The sequence below is a fragment of the Phasianus colchicus genome, chromosome 6 (assembly GCF_987193195.1).
Source record: "Phasianus colchicus chromosome 6, bPhaCol1.hap1.1, whole genome shotgun sequence".
NCBI classification, from domain to species: Eukaryota; Metazoa; Chordata; class Aves; order Galliformes; family Phasianidae; genus Phasianus; species Phasianus colchicus.
The window spans coordinates 16731652-16751010 of NC_143441.1; the positions used below are offsets into that span (position 1 = coordinate 16731652).

The following is a 19359-nucleotide window of genomic DNA, read 5'->3' on the forward strand; positions in this document are numbered from 1 at the left end:
AGATGAAAGACTCCCTTCAAATGCAACTGCTACAATATAACAAATCTCCAGTAAATCAGCTTTTTTTTTTTTTTTTTTTTAATCCCACCCTTCTTTTTGCCTGGGTGAGGGTTTAGATCCAAAGATAGATAAAGGCAATGAGATCACCATCTCGGGCCCAGAACAGAAAGCAGGGCTGTAACTTGGTTTTTGTGTCAGGGAACTTTGCACTTAGCACATGGTAGGTATGTAAGGTCTGCTAAGGCATCAAGTTGGAGAAACCTGGGATCCTCAGGAGCACAGGAAGCAAAGACAAGGCAAAGCATACAAGGGATAATAAAACTTCCTCTTCAAATGCTTACTAAGCTCTTAATGCAAAACACTGTGGATATTTTAGTCTGACTATCCAATACAAACTAATAAAAACTAAAATGATGAAGAACTATTCTGAACTGAATTCAATTTTAACATAAGACAAAAGAGATGCATCTATACTGTCAGAGAGCACCCAAAGAAGGATGGACAGGTGCTCAGCAGAAAAACCTTTAGTGATGTCTGAAGGTAGATAACACTGCTTGTGAATCTGAGCCCTAACTTAGGGCTGGAATTTAAAGCCCTGTTAATACTACCAGAAACTATATAGTTAGGCTAGCAAGAACAGATGAACACTTTCTTCCTTCATTTGGGAAGCTAGCACAACTCGCACATTGAGGGAAGGAATCCTCCTCCCACTCTGTTCTGTGCTGGTGCAGCCTCACCTCAAGTACTGTGTGCACTTTTGGGTGCCACAATAAAACATTAAATTACTAGAGAGTGTCCAAAGAAGGGCTACAAAGATGGTGAAGGGTGCAGAGGGCAAGATATATGAGGAGCAACTGAGGTCCTTTGGATTGTTCATCCCAGAGCAGAGGAGACTAAGTGGAGACATCATTGCAGCCTACGGCTTTCTCATAACGGAACAGAGGGGCAGGCACTGATCTCTGGTAACAGCGATAGGACCCTGGAGAATGACATGGAGCTGCAACAGGGGAGGGTAAGACTGGATACTGGGAAACAGTTCTAAACCAGAGAGTGTGGTCAGGCACCGAACAGGCTCCCTGTGGCCATGGTCATGGACCCAAGCCTGTCAGAGTTCAGGATGCATTTGGACAATGCTTTAAAAAATCATTTGAATTTTCAGCAGTCTTCTGTGGAGCAAGGATTGGACTTGATGATTCTTGTGGGTCCCTTCCAACACAGGATATTTTATGATTCTGTTATTCATAGGGCTAGTATAACCAACTAGCCTAGTCTCCACTGAGAGCCTGGACTATGACAACAAGTCCCTTCTATTACAGACTAGACCAAAGTCATCTGAGACAGTCACTGGTGTTTACCTTATCACTGCAATTACTTTTAAGAAGTTAAACATACACATAAGTGCTTTCAAATACAAGGCAAACATGAAGCATATCCACAACCACCTTGAAACCCAACTCTCTTTCTCTGGCCAAGTATGTTAACCACAAGATAACATTCACTTACACTGGTATTTGCCTTGTAGCATTAGAACAAAACAATGTTGGAATACAAGAACTTCACAAGTATAACATGCCTGCACAAAAATTTGTGCAGGTAAGTGAACAATTCAAGTACCCAACAAAACAGAAAAACTAAATGCTGCTTTAGAGTAGTACAAACATACAAAACCATAATGCTTATTGTAACTGAGTACTTTGAGGTACAAATACTTGCATTTGTATCCTTTGCCCTCACCCCAAGTTTATTTACTTTTTAGATTCTCAGACCTGTTCTGATGCTTGAATTAATTGTTTAAGATCTCTTACAAACAAAAACAGGCAAAAAAAGAAAAGAGACTTTAAAGTAGGGACGAAGTGAAAAGCTATTAACATTAGTTAGCAGAAACCAATGTAATATCTGAAATGAGCTTAAGCTCCTTCTCAACCAAAACTGGCTTTCACGCGGGCTGCATTCCCATTAATATTGCCTGCTACTCCATGGTTTGTCAAACTTTCGTAACAGAAGATATAAATTACAGATCTCTTACCTTTGGAGGCTTGAAAGGATATTCTGGTGTAAATGTGATGTCAAGGAAGAAAACACCTCCCTCGTAGACAGAGCCTGGAGGTCCTAGAATGGTCGATCTCCATTCGTAGATGTTATCACCTTTGGGGCCAGCACTAGGAAATAACAAAGCAAAACTGGTTTAGAAATATTACCACAGTTAAATAAATATGACCTCTTCCACTCACAAATTATGACATGAAGGAATGTTTTCAGTTCTACACTTCATAAACCACCTGGAGAAAAAATGATTGAAGTAAATTGAACGCTTCCAGAATCTCAGAAATCTTACCTGGATCCACAAGCATCTCAGACAACTTAACAAAGCTGAGAAATTAGAGATGGTGTATGTTTTTCAGCTTAACTCACCTGACATTTATAAATCATCACTGCCCAGAACTCCTCCTAAACAAGCTACAAGATCTCAACACAACAGAAAAGTCTAAGTTTCAAAAAACAAATTCCTACTGTATTTCAGAAATGACTGCACCAGTTCCACCTTGATATAACTGCACATACCACATCAAAGACCATACTAAGGAAATTCAGGTTTATGTTGATTCTGTTAATCTTTTGTGTTCAAGATTAAATATGTTCCTGTATTATTCCTAAACCATGGCTCATTGTGCAATTAAATGAAGTGAAATACATATGTGATGGTACCCTTAAATATCAGAATTTTCTACACTTGTATCATTTTGCCACACTGACTTCTAAAATGAAGCCAAACAAACTCATCCCATAGACCCTGTATTACAAAACTGCTTTTTGTGAGGAGAATTAAAACCATGTCACATTAAAACACTGCTTTTTCAAATCAGCTTTGTCTAATCCTAGATTCTCCAGATACCAGCAGCTCACAAAGAGCAGTACAAACTAAAGGTGTTGTTGAACACAAGTGTCTGCTTGTTGAAAAATTAATTTTACTGAGATCCTCAGACACCCGTACTCTGCAGTGTGCCATATGTCTGAGTATTTCTAAGTACAGCTCAACCGATAAAGCCATTAATGGTTTAGGACTCCACTGCTACCTTTTTCTTCCTGCGCTACTAGGGGAGTATTTCATCTTGCATCTAGTATCTAGTATTTTATCTATCTAGCATCACTAGATGCTAGAGCCAAAAATTCCTTTTGCATACAGTGAGGTACTGACACAGCTTTCTCCATCATGTATGTCTATGATTCTAGAAATCTCTTCTCCCCCTGTTCTGTAAGGGGCTGGATTTTAACATCCCTAACACAAAACAAAGGGCCAGTATAAGCAGAATGATTAAAACAAACAAACAAACAAAAAGATTCTTTTCCAATTACAACAATCACGGAGAACACCACTCAAGAAGGAAGGCAATCTAATAAGTTATAAGTTCAGTACATATGTGACAATGCGCATTTGATTAACATGAAGGCAACCAGAGTAATTGCTAGGTGCTAGTAAGTGTCACAAATAAACACACAATTACGAAAACATAACAAGAGGGATGTGAGACATGGGTGTGGTTTTTTTTTTTGTTTTTTTTTTTTTTACTGCTCTTTGCAGTACTGGTGAACATTTTCTTGACAGCAGGGAAAAATCAAGGGAGAGAAAACAAACTAGCTCTGTTATCAAATCTCTCCAGAATTTTATTTTCAGATTAAACAAACAAGTTCTTAACATTTTGATGCCAAATAGTTCAACGTCAGTGAAACTATGACTAACAGTATGCTTCCAGGGGCAGGAGGTATGTAGGGAAGCAGTAAAGGGAGACAGGATCATTGCACCATTCACTGAGGAAAGGATCTTTGCACCATCTGCTGGGGAAAGATTGCTCTCTTCAAAACACAGCTCGATATCTGTACTAAATACAAGGGAAAGCCATCCCATCCCAACCACTCCTGGCATCTTGCTCCATCTTAATGACTCTCCCGTTTTGTGCAGGTCGGTATATTAGGGCACTCAGTGCTCTCCAGCTACCGCTTGTGCAATAGGCTGGAATAGCAATATGTTTTGACAGGAAGCTCTAGCTCTTGAAAAAGGACAGCTTAACTGTGAAAACTCACTGAAAAGGACTCTCTTGGACACCATTCCAAGGAATCACCTCTTTATGTATTAGCAACCTACTGACATGCACCATTACTCCAACTGCACCAGCTATCATCCTCTCCTCCCTCTGCTAAGGATGGAGCTACTGAACAGAACACGTCCTTGAGCTTTGTTATCAACAATTTACTGCTGGAATTTATATCACAAAAGCTGCCAATTGGGAGCACTTCAGCATTCAAGAAACGTGATGCGTGATTAGCACTGAATACAACCCTCTGAACCAATAAGAAACATTTCAATGTTTCTGTATTTTATTCCCAGCTTCAACCCAGAGGACTGTCAATAAAAGAAATCCCATAGACTTAAAAATAATACAATGGTGTTAGAAATCTTTTGTATCCTATTAGGTTTCCAATTAGAGCTCTCACTGCATGCAAGTAACATACTGCTAGACCTCTGTATTAAAAAAGTGCAACACCTTTGTAAGACATCAGAAAGCTTTAACAGTATGTACTAAGCTTACTTTTCCTTTTTTTAATAATTCAATTAACGGAGCGAAACAGCTGTAGATGTCCAATTTTTACATATTAACATTGATTTCTCACAAAGGAAAGACTGAAACAGGGAAATGCAAGTCAGCTTCAGAGTGCAATATTGCCTGAGTTTAAATAAGGATTAAGTAATATCAAGCAGCTCAAGACAACCTAGTCTTAACAGAAACACAAAGATAATGGAACACAGCATAAGTGCAGTGGCATTAACTTTCAGTAGAGATATTAAAAAAACTCTCAAAGGTTAAAGATGATTTTTTTTTTGGTTTTAAATCCTTGCAATTATCTGCTTCAAAAAGAAATTCACTGATGCACAGATACAGGGCTCACAGGCACAGCTTCCACATTCCCTGATGTGTGTCACCACTGCTCAAATAAAGTGCCCACATTTACTAATGCAACATTTTGAAGCTGTCCAATGCATGACCATTGGGAACAGAATTTTAACTGATTAAATAAAATAGTTTCCACTCCAAGATGAGAGAATACAAGCTACATACTCTGTATTAAGCTCAATGGCCCACAACATCTTCATTTTCAATGAAAGAAATGAGAGAAAGACTGACAATGCAAACTGAAAAATATAACTGGAAGGAAAAAAAAAAAAAAGACAACAACATCAACTCATCATTACAGTATCATGTGGCATTGTTACACAACACTGTAGGCAAGCATCTCTCTTCCCTGGAAAAATAATGACACACTCAGTGAAGCTGCACTGTGCTCACTGTGACAGCTATTCCTGATCATCCCCAGGTTGCTGCTAGCTTGTCTGCTGCAGCTTTACAACCCATGTCCATAGGAAACTAGGCAGTGCAAAGGTAGCGTTTGGTCAAGGACTCTCTAACTTTCTAAGTCTGGAAGCAGCCGTCTGAATCTTGCTGGTAAACGCAAGGCAGAGAGAAACTCTAGGCACACACTAGACCAAATTCAAAGCCCTGCCTGGGCAAAGCACCGGCCAGCCTCATGTCACTGTGGAAAAAACAAATCTAGCTCTGCCTTTCTTTGCTGGCAGGTGTCGCATTCTTTCTCAGTTTAGAAACCAAACAGGTAAATTAGAAATGCCTGCAGTATAGGCTAGGGAGCAGAATAAAGCCCAGCTAAGAAAGCTGCATACTTAGATACCTTGTGATACAGAGGGAGAAAAGCAATTGTAAGCAGAGGAGTCTGCCCCAGAAATTCAGTGTCCAAGAAGAGGACACACACACCCCTACTTTTTCATGTACTGAAAAGGCTGAAGTGACAGACAGGGTAGTCTGCAAGAACAGCCAGTCTGTGGCTTTTTGTGTTACATGGGACAGAAGCAACCACGGCCTCAAGCCCTCATTGCAAGAGGCTAACCTGATATTTTGTACACGCAAACTCAGTTACCCAGGCGTTTGTGGGCAGATCACTTAGAGCACCTATGGCACAAAGGGAAGGCAAGATTTTCTTCTGGTGCTCACTGCATATAGTGCATGTATGACAATCCCAGACACACTGTTGACGTTCTCCTGGAAAGTCCCAGGAAGAAGTGACTTAAAGGGCCTACCATTTACATCAACTTTTGGAAACTACCTAGCCCTTGCTAAGAGCTGACCAAATGGTAACATAACCTTTTCCTCCAGTAAAAAAAAAAAAAAAAGCAGCCCCATGAATAGTCCAGTTCCTCTTCTTTGAGACAAAGAAAACATACAACAGTGAATCAGTGTAGTTAGTGACAGATGAATCAAAATCAGGCAATGCTACAGACACTGGGCTATTAACCTGATTATCAAAGGAACTAATTTCAGCCAAGTAGTTTAAAATGCCAGAGCTGGCCTCCCATCAGGATGATAAGTACAATTCCATGGTACGCTGAAGTAAATAACTAATGAAAATGTAGCTAATGAAAAACTACAACAATTAAACCATGAACTCATACTCCAACTATCTGTATCTCTGGATTCTATTTTTGAGGTTATTCTGCCCTGAATATGAAGGGTCTCATGCAATTATCTAAATGTTTTGAAGTTACACACTTGTGGAAAGTAAATACAACTTCCGAAAACACCATTCACTCTACCTTTTCCAAAGGACATAACTCAAAGAGAAAGATGAAAACGTATCAACAACCTACGGGGATTCAAAGTGGTAGAGAAATGAACAATTCCCAAAGCTGCTTCACTACAAAGCGAAAGCAACATTACTATTTTTTGTTGTTGTTGTTTTATTTTGTAGCTAAGAAGCAAGGAAGGAGCGAATTACATCTCAGTGGTCAAATGTTCATCACCTCATTAGACAGCTTCAGGAAATAATTAGTTGACCATTAGGTGGTCTGTTTCTTTTTTTCCCCTTCTTGAAGATGTAAGCACAGAATGTGCTACAAGTTTTGGCTGGGTAATTTATAGAGATGGTGCATGACACTCTCACATGAAGTTCTGGTGCTTTTTGATTTCCCTTCCTAATCTACCACATTCCTACCCCCATGCTGGAAATGCTGCCTTTCCTGGAAGTCTACCATGTGGGTCCATGCTGGGATCAGTAATCTACAATGTCAGGTTAAACCTGATGCTGGGATTGCAGAAGCCTTTGAGCAGCAGGGCTGGGATTGCAAAAATCTTTGTGCAGCAGGGCAGGCAGGCACAGGGGTCTGGCAGGAAGCAAATGAAGAGTCCAGCATAGTCATTGAAAAACATTTGTACAAAATCCTTCATTCAGAGAATTTCTGCTCTACAGATCTTTAAGCAAACTGTGTTAGAAATGAGAATGCCAAAGAATAATGTGAAAGATAAACAAAAAAGCAAGCAGCTAATCTTCTGAACATAAAGTTATTGGAAAAACTGTATTAATGTATAGCAGTAATTTTAGAAATAAATTGTCAACACTTACATTTGCCTTATCTAATAAAATGCATTATAAAACTTTTATTACTGCAGTACTGAGATATTCTATACACAGAACGGACCCCACTAGGCTAAGCATGCTACAGTGCTTACAAAAAACAAAGTTGTTTTTACACAACTTCATTATGTTTTTCAATTATAAAATAAACATTTAAGCACTACACAGTTACTAGGAAGAAATCTGACCAAATAAAACAGAACTAGTTAAAAAAGTACCCCAGGTCATCCATTTTATTGCCAATTTTTGGTGATATAATTTAAAACTGTTTCCATTTCTAGTTGAAAAAATTAAATACAAGGAAAAAAAAAACAAAATCCCTTCTTGGCATCCACATATAATGAATGGTACCACACTGAATTACCAAGTGAATATGTGAACCAGCACGACATTGTTGCCCACTGTTGCTATACACAGCCAAGGTTAGCTAAAAATGATGGCCTGACCATAGATGAAATGCCTATGAACTCACTGAGAGACATGAGGAAAAAAAGAGTAGGGGAAAAAAGTTGCAGCTGGCTATAATTAAAGCTTAAGAAGGCAGTGAAGGAAGGAAAGGAGAGGTAAGTGAGTAAAGATGAAACATTCTATTGCAGCAGCAATCCCAACTACAAAATTGTGATATCAAAACTGAATTCTCCATCTAATGCATCTTTGGGGACATGGTTTTCAAGTACAAATGGGTAAATATTATTATTTTTTGTTGTTACTCACTGAAATTACCATCCTAAATTTAAAATGGCAGTCACAATATTTTTGCTCACAGTAAGTACCTCACAAGTCCCACCACGTTTCTCACACAAAAGAGCACACACAACATTTCTGTTTTAGCATCTGGGAAAGCTTTTCCCTTAAGTACCAGGCTAATGTAAAATTGGGGAGGAAGGTTGAAAAATTGCAGATAAATTGCACAACGCTTAAACTGGAGGATAAACTGTGCAGCAAATTATGTTCTCACAAGGTTAAAAAGAAGCTAAATAACTAAATAGTTCCGATAATGGAGCTGATAAGGTGTTATGGGGGTTTATAAGACTTCAAGGAAAACTGTTTCAGGGGGATTTCTTTGGGGAAAGAAAGAAAAAAAGACTACTACGTTTTTATATATAGATATATATAAAATCCTTGGCAACAAGATCACACAACAAGCAAAAGAGCCTGACCCTTGCCAAGACTTCACTCTTCAGCTAAAGCAGAAAAATAAATGCTCAGGAATATTTGCATGTTTAAGACGTTCACCTGAAATATTTCAGTCTTTGCAAAATATTGCTGTGGAGTTACTACTCAACTACTTCATAAAAATAATTGAATAATTTTGATGCAAAGTTTAATTTTTAAATCAGGCTTCAAAGATTTGAAATAAAATCTCACTTAACAGGGAGGTCAGGAAGAGACATTATATTCTCAGGAGAGTGCTGCAGCTCTATTTAGTTTAACAATAATCACTTCAATTTAGAAGCAAGTTCTCTCAAAAAGGTTCAAGCAAAATTAATCCATTTAGCATTGGTTCCAAAACTGACAATAAATCCAGCCTGCTCAGCTCTCAAGGGGTTCCATTTTCTTTTGCACTGCCTTCTTTCTAGCTTCTCTGTGTCAAAGAACTGAAGCTCATCCTACCGCAGATAGGAATATTTTCAAAGTGTCCAACAGGACTACAGAGAAGTGGACCAAAATTGTAAGAAAGTCTGCAGCTTTGCTGTATACAGTATGCAAATATAGACAATGTCAAACTTTCAGAAGTTAATGAAATTATCTTCATTGTATGCAAATCTGTTTTTCTACTTTCCTCATAGTTATAGGTTGACACCTTGACCAAAAAAAGAAAAAGAAAATTAAAATGCACTGGCTTGTATTTGACCTTGCATCTCCCATTAAATAATTCCCTGCACAAGAAATAGCAAGACAAATTGGAAAGAACAGAAGAGAATCTGACTTGCCTAACAGTTAGCAATGGTTATTTAAAATGACAAGAAGATGAGATGGTAGAAACCATGCTCTGCCAACTTAACCTTGTGTTATTTTTACAACAGTTTCCTTCCTGCCATTTGTTCACTAGTCTGTTAGCTGCCAACATGGGGACAGAAACTCCTTCACATCATCAGACATTATTTCCAAATTTAGTATTTGTGGCACAGATGTGTAATTTACAATTGGTAAGCAAAAACAGGCAGTGTCAGAAATGCAGTGTTTTTACAATTACACTATTTTCTTGAAGCCTCCTCATATTCCAACATATTTCTGGTGGTTCGTATGGACATGTAACTAGTACAACTATTTGTTTCTGTAATTTTGATTTTTTGGTAAAGCAAACATACTCTTACAGTGGCTGCCCTGCATTGAACTGGCAATTCTGTATTTAAACATAATGAAAGAGAACCAATACTACTAACAAATATCAAGATTTCTGTATTACTAATCTCAAATGTAGTATACACCTCACCATGCCAGAATTGAGCTGGAACCTAAATCAGTCTTTCTGTCTTCCACAAGCATCTCCAGGCCTATCTAGATCAGCATGGGAACCGATGGAAAAAAAACAAACAAACACAGCACATCATAAATATTCAGGCACCAATTGTAAAATTTCTAAGTTAACTCCTTTGTTAGGACCAACATGATCTGGAAGCTTCACTTTCTTCCAAAGTCACTTGCCTTTTAAAAAGAGAAAAAGGATTCTATTTCCTATGTCTGCCTAGCCAGAACTGAGATAATGCAGTAGGTGGTTACCTTGCAGTTTATCATCATCAGTTAGCACAACAGATCTAATTATAACCAGTAATTCTGTAGATAAAAAAAAAAGTATATGCTAAATAACTTAGATAGAGATGACAACGACAAACCAGCTTGGAAAAACTGGCCCCAGAAAGTTAAAGATGACATGTAATGCTTGGCAAGAAGCCCCCGCAATGCTGAAAACTGAAAGCAGACAAGGCTCTCAAACTTCCTCAGGCTAATAAGGACATGGTTCTTGTTGCTTCACCAAAATGTCTCCTCAAACTAGCTGTCATATTTTCATGGGAAAGGATTGGTTATTTTAAAGAGGCCAGACACTGTACTGTCAGACTAGAGATGCACTACCACTTCCCTTGTACTGAAATATGGTAATTCTGTTGGAAGTCTGCACTCAGAACAGAGGACATGGTTTTTTCAGATTGCTAGTTTACATGCAATTTTAAGTTACTAAGAGAACATACCCAAAGGAAAAAAAAAAAATCTGGAGCACGCAGTACACGTGTAGAACTGATTTGTCTGTCCCACCACCTACCTCTATAGCAAGCAATCTGCCCTAAAAAAAATAAAGGCTACACATTCAGTCTATCAGCTGATCAACACCAACAGTCTCTTCCCCATTAGATCGGGGATAGGCAGAGTCAACATTACTTAACTAGAGAACCAGGTCATCACATTATCTTGGCTTCACATCATTATATTGCTTCCAATCAGCATACCAATGGTGATACAGATAACATTATGTTGCTAATTAAAATACATTATGTTTTGAAGGATGTATTTTAGCGATACATGAAACTGAGAAAGAAAAATCTCATCTGGATGCCTTCCCCTTCTCCTTTATCTACACTAAGCTCCTTACATTCATTTCCTTTCATTGTCATTCACTGAGCAAATCAGGATCACTGCATTTGGATTACAGCACTTGCACTGCAGGTGGCAAAAGCAAAATTGAACAAACCACTCAAAAAAAAAAAAATTCTTACACTTCTCAAGACCACAAAAAATAGTATCAATTATGCTGCACAGCCCAGACCACTTATTTTATTTTCACAGCTGTAAACTACTATTGAAGTTGCCTAGCAGAAGTCATGACAGCACTGCCTTTGAGTTTCAAGCCAACATGCACAGACTAGAAATTTTTATCTGAGAGATCCGAGATGCAAGTTTACTGTTTTTTAAGGTTTTCTTTAATATAGACAGCTGCCAGTCAATTACATAGCAGACAGAAAACTGTTTAGATACCACTGCAAGTTGGCCTTGTTAACAGTTACAAATGCACCAGGTCACAGTAGCCAATCATTATTTATTGTAGCAGTAATACATAAATATTCTGAAGCAGACTTTGAGGGCAGAAGACTGAAATAAAGGTATATTTCAAGGAATTCAATTAAAAAACACAAGCTTTTGATTTTCTTTTTGATAGCACTGTCACAAGGATAGCTGGAACATGCGTTTGTGGTGGCCTTCCCAAGTTTGTTTATTTCTTTGTATTAGGAACATTAAACTTAATCCACATCAGGTGCCACAAGACGACTAAGCCATGCCTTTAAACAACATGTACAGTGCTAGTGCTAACTTCCAGGCCTGATCCTGCAGAGTCCAGGTAACTGGTGTTAAGTTACCTTTTTTTTTTTTTTTTTTTCCTCCAGAAGACTGTTTGGCTATTGATGTGAAATAATTCATCCCAAAGCAAAAAAATGCCATTATTGTCACACTCTCAGTTTTGGCTTTTAAACTTCACAGTGCCTTCATTTCTTTACATTTTTGACACATCTAATGAATGTAAGAAAACATTAAAGGCAAAGAAGTGCCAGGCAGAGAGAGTTTCAACTTCATGCTTTACATCACTTACACCTCTTATACAAAGCACACACACAGAAGCCAGCACATGCTCCACTCCTCTGCAGCTCCCAGTGAAGAGAGAAGCCTTAACAGCAGCTATGCATGCTGAGGGACATCCCTGGCTGACAGGACGTGCTGAGGATGGAGGTCTCTAGCAGGCGAGCAGAAGGTTTGTGCCAGGGAACCCAGGCTGAGGCATCCTCATCACCCCGCCTGGTCCCAGCTGGCTCAGGAGCCGTGTTCCTTCAGCTGATCACTGCCTTTCTTAGGTTAAGTTTTAACCTTCTGCTGTCATGAAGAAAGGTGTCACACTAAAGGTTACTTTGTAATTAGCTGAAAACACTGATGTTAATTAATACTTCAGAGGTACGTTCTCAGGATCCCGAGACTTTTCTAGCACAACAGAAGTACTGACTTTTCTCAAACTCCCTGGGCAATCTACAAAGTTCAGAGAAGGATCTTAAGCAACACTTAGTAAAACAAAAACAAACAAACAAAAAAACCAACAAAAAAATCACATTTCTTTATTGGGAAGCATTAGCAATTTAATTTATAGCTATTCTGATGTGAGATTTTGTTGTATTTCATACAGGCACAAGAAGGAAAGCACACACCTCCCATACAACCATCCGTAAGACAGCAGTTTGCACACAGCTAACCTTTTAACCTGAGCACTGTTATAAGCAACGCCTTAAAGCAACAGTGAAAAGATTAGCAAAGAACTCTTCCTGTGTTCTGGGAGCTGTGTATCAGTTTTGTTACGGTGTAACTACTTCCACACTGACCAATGGCAACAGAAATTCAGCTGCACACCTACAGAACCTTTAGAACTGACACAGATGTGTAACTTGCAGCTAAATTTACACCGAATAAAATAATTCTGAGAAGAAAAACTGAGTATATTGATTACAATTAGGGAAAAATATGACATGGACATAACAACATATAGCAAAAAACCTGGAAAAATTGACAGCCTTAGTAATCATGCTTGATGCGATTTTACATACGTATCAACAGAAGAACAGAAAGCTACTATTAAGGAAAATGGCTTGTTTCCAGTTGCTACAGCTTAATTCACTTTCATTTCCTCACTAAAAGGCATTTGGGATATTCCTTTCAGTGAAATAAATATTTTCTAACTGCAACACATTTACAGTATATACATACATCTACAGTAGTATTACATTAGCAAATTTTCTTAGCTGAACTTTCAAGAGAAATGAAGAGAGATTTCTTCATTATTTAAGTGTCTTTGTCAAGATTTTAGTTCAGAAAGGTCAGTAATTAAAATCCCTACAGCACACACAAAGCTTCTTCTTAAATAAGCAAGAATGGACAAATTCCAAAAGCAGTTGATACTCATTACAGCAGATCTTCAATAGATTTTTATACTGGGCTTTTAATCAAATGTAGTTAAAGCTTATGTTGAGACAACTTCTTCTCCAATTATGGCAGACTATCTGAAAATAGTTCTCTTCTGCTGAGCTTGTCAGAGAAAGGTAAAATAGACCGCATAAGCACACAATCATCATAAATGTGGATCATCCAAACAGCATTATCATTAAGAGAGCAGCAAACCAGCCAATACTGAAATTATTTATATATTTATACTGACTTAATTAAGAGAACCCTACATGCCATGCATGGAACTTGCGAACTATGAGTTAATGATACTGCAAATACAGAATTTGATCAGGAAAAGTCAACCTTAAGATTAAACACTAGAGTAAGACACTGTTAGCCTTTAAAACTCAATTATTTGAGGCTAATATTAATCTGACAAAAACTGGTGAGGCTGCACTTTGAGGACTGTCATCAGTTTTGTGTCTCTCAGTACAAGAAAGACATTGAGGCCCTGAAACGTGTCCAGAGAAGAGCAACGAAGCTGCGATGTGACAGGAGCACAAATCTTATGGGGGAATGGCTGAGGGAACTGGGACTGTTAGTCTGCAGAAGAGGAGGCTAGGGGGAACCTTATAGCCCTACAACTGCCAGAAAGGAGGCTGTGGCAAGGTGAGGCGAGTCTCTTCTCCCAGGTAACATCAGAAAGATGAGAGGTAATGGCCTGAATTTGCACCAGAAGAGGTTCAAGTTTAATAGGAAGAATTTTTTCTCAGAAAGAGTGGTGAGGAGTTGGAACAAGCTATCCAGGGAGGTAGTGGAGTCATTGTCCTTGGAGGTGTTCAAGAAACATGGTGATTAGTGGGCATGATGGTGATGGGTTGATGGTTGGACTAGATGATCCTAGTGGTCTTTTCCCACTTTAATGATTCTGTGATATTACTCTTAAAGATGCTTTTGTCACACACTCCTCATATGCATGCTACATATACATACACACACACACACACACACACACACACACACACACACACACACACACACTTTTATAGCATGATTTACAAAGAAGAGATCGACTGTAAACATTTATCCCCTTTTCAGCAACATTAAAATAAAGCTCAGGCCAGCTATTAGCATAATAAAAGCTGCGTTACTGAAAAGATTTTGATCACAGGTCAAATGCAATTTTTGTCACAGAGCTTTGTTCTCTACGAACTAATCAAAAGGAATCAGCCTGGACAAGATCTGAAGCACACCTGTTCCAATGCTCCATCTCCAGTGAGCTGGATTCCAGTATTAAATGGGCAGAGATGATCATTTGATGTCTCCTTCCAGCTCATCTGCTTTCCTTGCATTAACAACACACTTGTCAGTAATGAGCTGAACCTCAAAAACAAGCATCTATGGCTCCCTTTTGAAATCAGTATTATGAATGAGGTGGTAGCTGTGTCTGCTTCTGCCCTCCATAGAAAAATTGGAGTCTTTTTGAAACTTACTAAATTCCTGTTTCAGCAGTGTAATATAGCACAGAATCTGTGTCTAATTTCATTCTGAAAAATAATTTTTAAATTAGGTTTATCTATCTTTTAACCTCATTTCACAGGTTTTCATCACATTTCATATACCTTCTTTGTTCTTGCATTAGAAGATAGAGGAAAATAAGGTTCCCAGCTATTTGCTCTGGAGAATTAAAATAAGGAAAATAAGTATTTGGTCTACTATCTGAAGTAAGCTATAATTGTATCTTCACATGATAACTCCTTTAGTTGTTGTTTTTTTGTTGTTTTTTTTTGTTTTGTTTTGTTTTTAATCATTTCCATCTTCTCTCTAAAAGCTACCTATTTCTCTGTTATTCTTTCTGAAATAAAATGAACAGCATTACACAAAATTTGATGGAGAAGGCACTAGTAAGTATGTATTTATTACATATTACTATCATAATTATACCATTCCTCTTGGTCATATTTATTGTCAGCAAGGAACACTTTTGAAAGCACCCTTGCTGCTCCTGCATCAGGTAAAAGGACAGAATGTTGTGTTCTTTATGGAGGGATAAGCTCAAGAGCTTGTCATCAACTGATGCTGCAGCTGAGCATTTTTACATACAGGCTTCGCTTCTGTTGTTAATCTCACTGTAGTTTTTAAGATAATTACAGAACAGCAGAATCTTACAAAGGAACACATACAAGCTCTGGAAAAGAAGCTGAACGCCTCTACAGGAGACATCTTAAGGTTCTTTCCTTTAAAGTCACATAATGTATTCAAGTTGCTTTCCCTAAACTCCCCAAAAGAGAATCTGAATATTTTGGCTACAGCCCAGGGGTTTCTAAGTGCTCTTCCTATTACACTTCTGCTCAACTACTTTTTTCTTTTCCTACTCTACAAATATTAAAGAACAACAACAAAAAAAAATGTTCTGCATATCAAGTAGATATTTCTCCTCCCTGGCCCTAACACACAGGAACTGTATGGCTAAAGCCCTGCTGAGATTTGCAGGCATAAATGTCAACTACAATACTCGAACCTTTTAACATATTTATTACTTCAGTCCTGATAGTTTTCCACTCCGTGGAATTAATTCCATAATTCAAAGTGCCACTTGTTAAAAAGCCAAGACATGGTAAAAAGCTTGCTATGATCACTGCTATCTTTACAGAAATACAGTGATTTCACTTCTCACAGCATACTTAAGTTTAATCAACTTCGAGGCTCTTGCTCTGTGTGGTATAAATCATTCATAATTCTTTGGATTCTTCTCTTCACTTTGTAGGTCACTTCCATAGGCACTCCTGTGCAACTTGGTCAGAGACAGCACATAGCAGTCTTTTCTGAGATGAGCTCATATGGAAAGGGACGTGGAAAAGAGGAATGAAAAAGGACAACATATTTAAGAAAGATATCCAGACCCAAAAATATGCAAGACATATGTGCAAATGTGTATGCGGAAGAATGGAGGGATAAAGACTTTTGCATATGTACAAGCTGTACAATTCTGGACAACACAATATCTGTTAGGCTCAGAATTCAAGTAAATTTTAGTCTGAGTAGGCAAGCCTAACTCAGAAGAACAGAAGAAAGCACGCCATTCTGATACATCTCAAGGTAAGTTTGCATGGGTTTAGTGTTACTGCAAAATCATCATAATTAAGAGTTACTTTGAATAGTCATGATAGTGACATGCCTGCCCAATTCTACTTCAAATCCTGTTACATTCCTTGCCTCAGTAATTTCTTGTGACACTAAATTCCATACTCTAATTATATGTATGAAAGTCATATAATACCTTCCTTTTATTACTCTTACATTTGCCACCTTTAATTTCAATAGAATATATCTTTGTTCTTGTGAGAAAAGAAAAACAGATGTTTCCAATTTATTTTCTTCTGCACTAGTATTCAATGCAGCATGAAGTGAACAGTTAAATAAATGACTTAAGTATTTCATCCTGGCAGTGTTCTTCCAGACAGAGTGAACTTGCCTGCCTACTAGCAGAATTAGAGAAAAATGAACAAGTGAAGGAAGGAAAGAAACTCAATGTTATGAATTCTGAGCAAGATTATCAGATAACATCTGAAAACAAGTACAAATGTTAAAAAGTCCCCTACTCAATGCCAGTACATCTATATTTGAAGACGAAGTCTACAAACCCTAAACAAATGAAATATAACATGTTGCTGTAGATGTAGTTGCTACTGAAGGAGCAGGATAAGAAAGAAAGAGAACCCATCACATCACCTAAGCCTCTGATATCATGTATACTAAATTCAGCATGCTACTTTAAGTCCTGTTGTAGAAGCTGTTACAGTAAACAGTTCCAACTTGCTTTGTGACCATAAGCAAAATCACAGACGTCATCATCAGTGTCACAAATGAACAGTATAAAAGAAATTGATGCCACAGTTCTGCAAAGACATTTCTAGAAATTTTGCTGAAAGAGGGTACCTCCATATTTGCACATAACTGCTGAAAACTGCACCAAACTCAAACATGACTTCAACCAAAGTGTTCTATAAAACAACAATCTCTATAGAGAGGCAATACATTCACAAAAACAATGGAGGAGATTTCAGAGAGACGTCATAGCATTACAGACTGATGACACTGGTTACGATTTCAGGGGAAACTCTGTTACTACAGGGCAGTTTCAGAGAAACAATAGCACTTTCCATTACCTAGGCTATAGGATTGATCCCTAAATATAAAGGTTACCTACCCTCAAACCCAATGTCAGCCAGCAGAAGACAGACAAAGCATAATTCCAACTTCCCTCACTCTCCAGCAGAGATACTGCTGCAGCTATTTGCATCCAAACCACTCAAGCAAAATCACAGAACACAGGGAACAAAACTGACTTCAGAAATCTGGCAGTTTCTGCAGGAAATCCTACCCACCTGTCAATTACCATTCATGCTTGCTCTGTGCATATTTGCATTGTTTTGGTTGAAACTCTCTCCAGCTAGATACTAAAAACTGCATGATAGTAAAATAGGACAAAAAAAAAAAAACAAAACACCACACCAGTATCCAACACCACCAAGATCACAGTCCTTTTATGTCGCTCTACTTAAATGAGGGTTACAAACTCTTCATTTTGAATAATTTAGTTGTTGTCCTTTCCTACTTAGGGAAATGATAAAAACAATAATACTGTTGACATCACAATGCCTCATTTTACAATGTCATGGGATGCCTGATCTTTGCACCAGCATCATTAATACACATTTGCTACAGGTCAGAAGGCATTACCTGTATGTGACCAGCTTTCAGGACTTGAAAACAAATTTCTGGAACAGAGGAACTCTTGATGACTGTGCAGGTAATTTGGATCAGATTTTTTTTCTTTTTTCTTTTTCTTTTTCTTAAGTTGTACTTTTAACAATGAAAGAATTCATGAAACGAAGTGACCTTACACAGCTTAAGTGTTCACTTTTCCAAGCCCAAACCCACTGAAGACAGAGGGAAAGCCACCAGTCTACTCTGATCAGCCCAGGGCACAAGAGCACAACTGGCTCTTACTTGCTGGCAGAACTGGGTGGAAAAAGGAAATCTAGGTTGCTGAAATATAAAATGAAGCATTTTAATCAAATGTGATGACATTCAGATTGAGTTTCCAAGAAATGCTGTACAGCTTTAAACAAATTTAGTGGTAAAAGTAGTTCTTGTCATACACACTCAATATTTCATGTATAAAATCAGGGTGTATATGCCTCCTGTGTAAATAAACATGCAAGTGTTACACACACAGTCTGTAGTCTCTGTAGGTACACTAACTCAGTTCAGTGGCCATTAAAATAACTAGCTACTGCTACAGTAATGACACAGTAAAACTACAGCTCATTTAGAACCAATAAAAAAGAATGTGCTCACTTTAGCCCCTTTGCTCAGATATTTTTGAGTTCACACATGCTCTTATACTATCTCCCCTAATGGCAAATCTAGAATTTCATCATCACTTCAGCAAATTACTTATGCTGCAAAATGATGCAGCACTGATCACAGCTAATACCTTTTGCTCTCAGTCATGATGACAAACTTGGCTTTGCCATTTGCATCACTGGGACTAAGGGTGGCAAGTCTGCATTGTCCTCAGCATCTGATCTTATAATCCTTTTCCATAGAACTATTTCTGTGCATGCAAGAGAAATGGAACGAAGGGAAAGGTAAATAGAAAATAGCACCTTACTTCCTACTTCCTCAGAAAGACAACTGCTTTCTAGCAAGTGAACTTGAAAGGGGTGTTTGCAAACTCTATGCACACTCTGAACACTACCAGTAAGAAGTGGATCATATGCAGCACTGTGCTCTTAGAGCTGTTGAACAGATAATATCTAAAGGTTTTTTAAATTTTTAAGTTACTATATGTTACCTTATAATCTACTAAAATGAAATGAAATGGTGAGCAAAATATAACTGAGCTAAAAACTACATCTTTTATTTCAAAGACAAAGTCTGGCACCTACATTATATTCC

General features: G+C 38.0%; 1 protein-coding gene across 9 annotated transcripts in view; it reads right to left on the reverse strand.

The window, feature by feature from the left end:
• UBE2E1 (ubiquitin conjugating enzyme E2 E1) overlaps window positions 1-19359 on the reverse strand; it is a 44826-nt gene that overhangs the window by 5878 nt on the left and 19589 nt on the right. For all 9 annotated transcript variants that reach the window (XM_031590224.2, XM_031590223.2, XM_090142574.1 and 6 more), the window contains one exon: window positions 2027-2159. In XM_031590224.2, the coding sequence (XP_031446084.1) occupies window positions 2027-2159 (133 nt within the window). The remainder of the gene's footprint in view (window positions 1-2026; window positions 2160-19359) is intronic.